The sequence below is a fragment of the Galeopterus variegatus genome, unplaced genomic scaffold (assembly GCF_000696425.1).
Source record: "Galeopterus variegatus unplaced genomic scaffold, G_variegatus-3.0.2 Scaffold1710, whole genome shotgun sequence".
Classification (NCBI taxonomy): Eukaryota; Metazoa; Chordata; class Mammalia; order Dermoptera; family Cynocephalidae; genus Galeopterus; species Galeopterus variegatus.
The window spans coordinates 50,613-51,424 of NW_007727821.1; the positions used below are offsets into that span (position 1 = coordinate 50,613).

General features: G+C 52.0%; 1 protein-coding gene across 1 annotated transcript in view; it reads right to left on the reverse strand.

Annotated features, from left to right (window-relative positions):
* The window catches only part of MCAT (malonyl CoA:ACP acyltransferase (mitochondrial)), a 23,541-nt gene that overhangs the window by 4,630 nt on the left and 18,099 nt on the right, over positions 1-812 (reverse strand). Inside the window, exon 5 of the mRNA XM_008578532.1 lies at positions 306-523. Within this exon, the coding sequence (XP_008576754.1) occupies positions 306-523 (218 nt within the window). The remainder of the gene's footprint in view (positions 1-305; positions 524-812) is intronic.

Here is an 812-nt window from a genome sequence, read left to right on the forward strand (position 1 = left end):
TGAGAAGTCCAGAATGTACAGTAGGAAGCCTGGAGATCACGTGGTCCAGCCCCTTTAGTTCACATGTGGGCTGGGCAATCTGTTCCAGACCCCCATCTGCACGTGGTGAAACCAGGCAGTGTGCTGGCTTCCTGCCCGTCTCTTCAGTGCTCAGTCTACCACACACTCCCCCTGCCCTCGCATACTTCCTAAAGACCACGCTCAGCAGAGCACCTGCTCCACTACTGGGGCCTCGCAGGCGTGGAGCAATTCCAACCCTCCATACTCGACTGGGGCCTGTGAAGACGGTTCCCATCAACACCAACCTCTAGGTGTCCTGAAATCACCCTGCAATCAGGAAAGAGGTAGTTGGACACCTCACACACAGGGTTCTCTATGCCCAAAGACTTGCAGTGTTCCTGGGCTTCCAAACAAGCGAAGGTGAACTTGGACTGAGGCTTGCCGAGGACAGACAACATCCCACTGGGGACAGCTTCTGAAGCTTCCTGCATGGCCTCCGCTCGGATTTTCACTGCATACAAACCTATCCAGAGAGAAGTGCATTTGGAAAAATCAAGACACATAATGGAGGAAAGGCTAGATCTGACAAAGGCCAAGTTCCACTCTGCACTGAAGACACTGATATTGGTATTTATTACCAGCCCACAGGGTCATGGTTCTGCGTAGCTATATCTACTACACACAGCTGTTACTTCCATCGGCTAAAAGCAGGTGCTGTTCTTGGCACTATACAAATTAACCGAAGGAGCTTCCTCCCTTAAAGCTGGTTTGGGAGCCAGCCCGTGGCTTACTTGGGAGAGTGGTGCTGATAA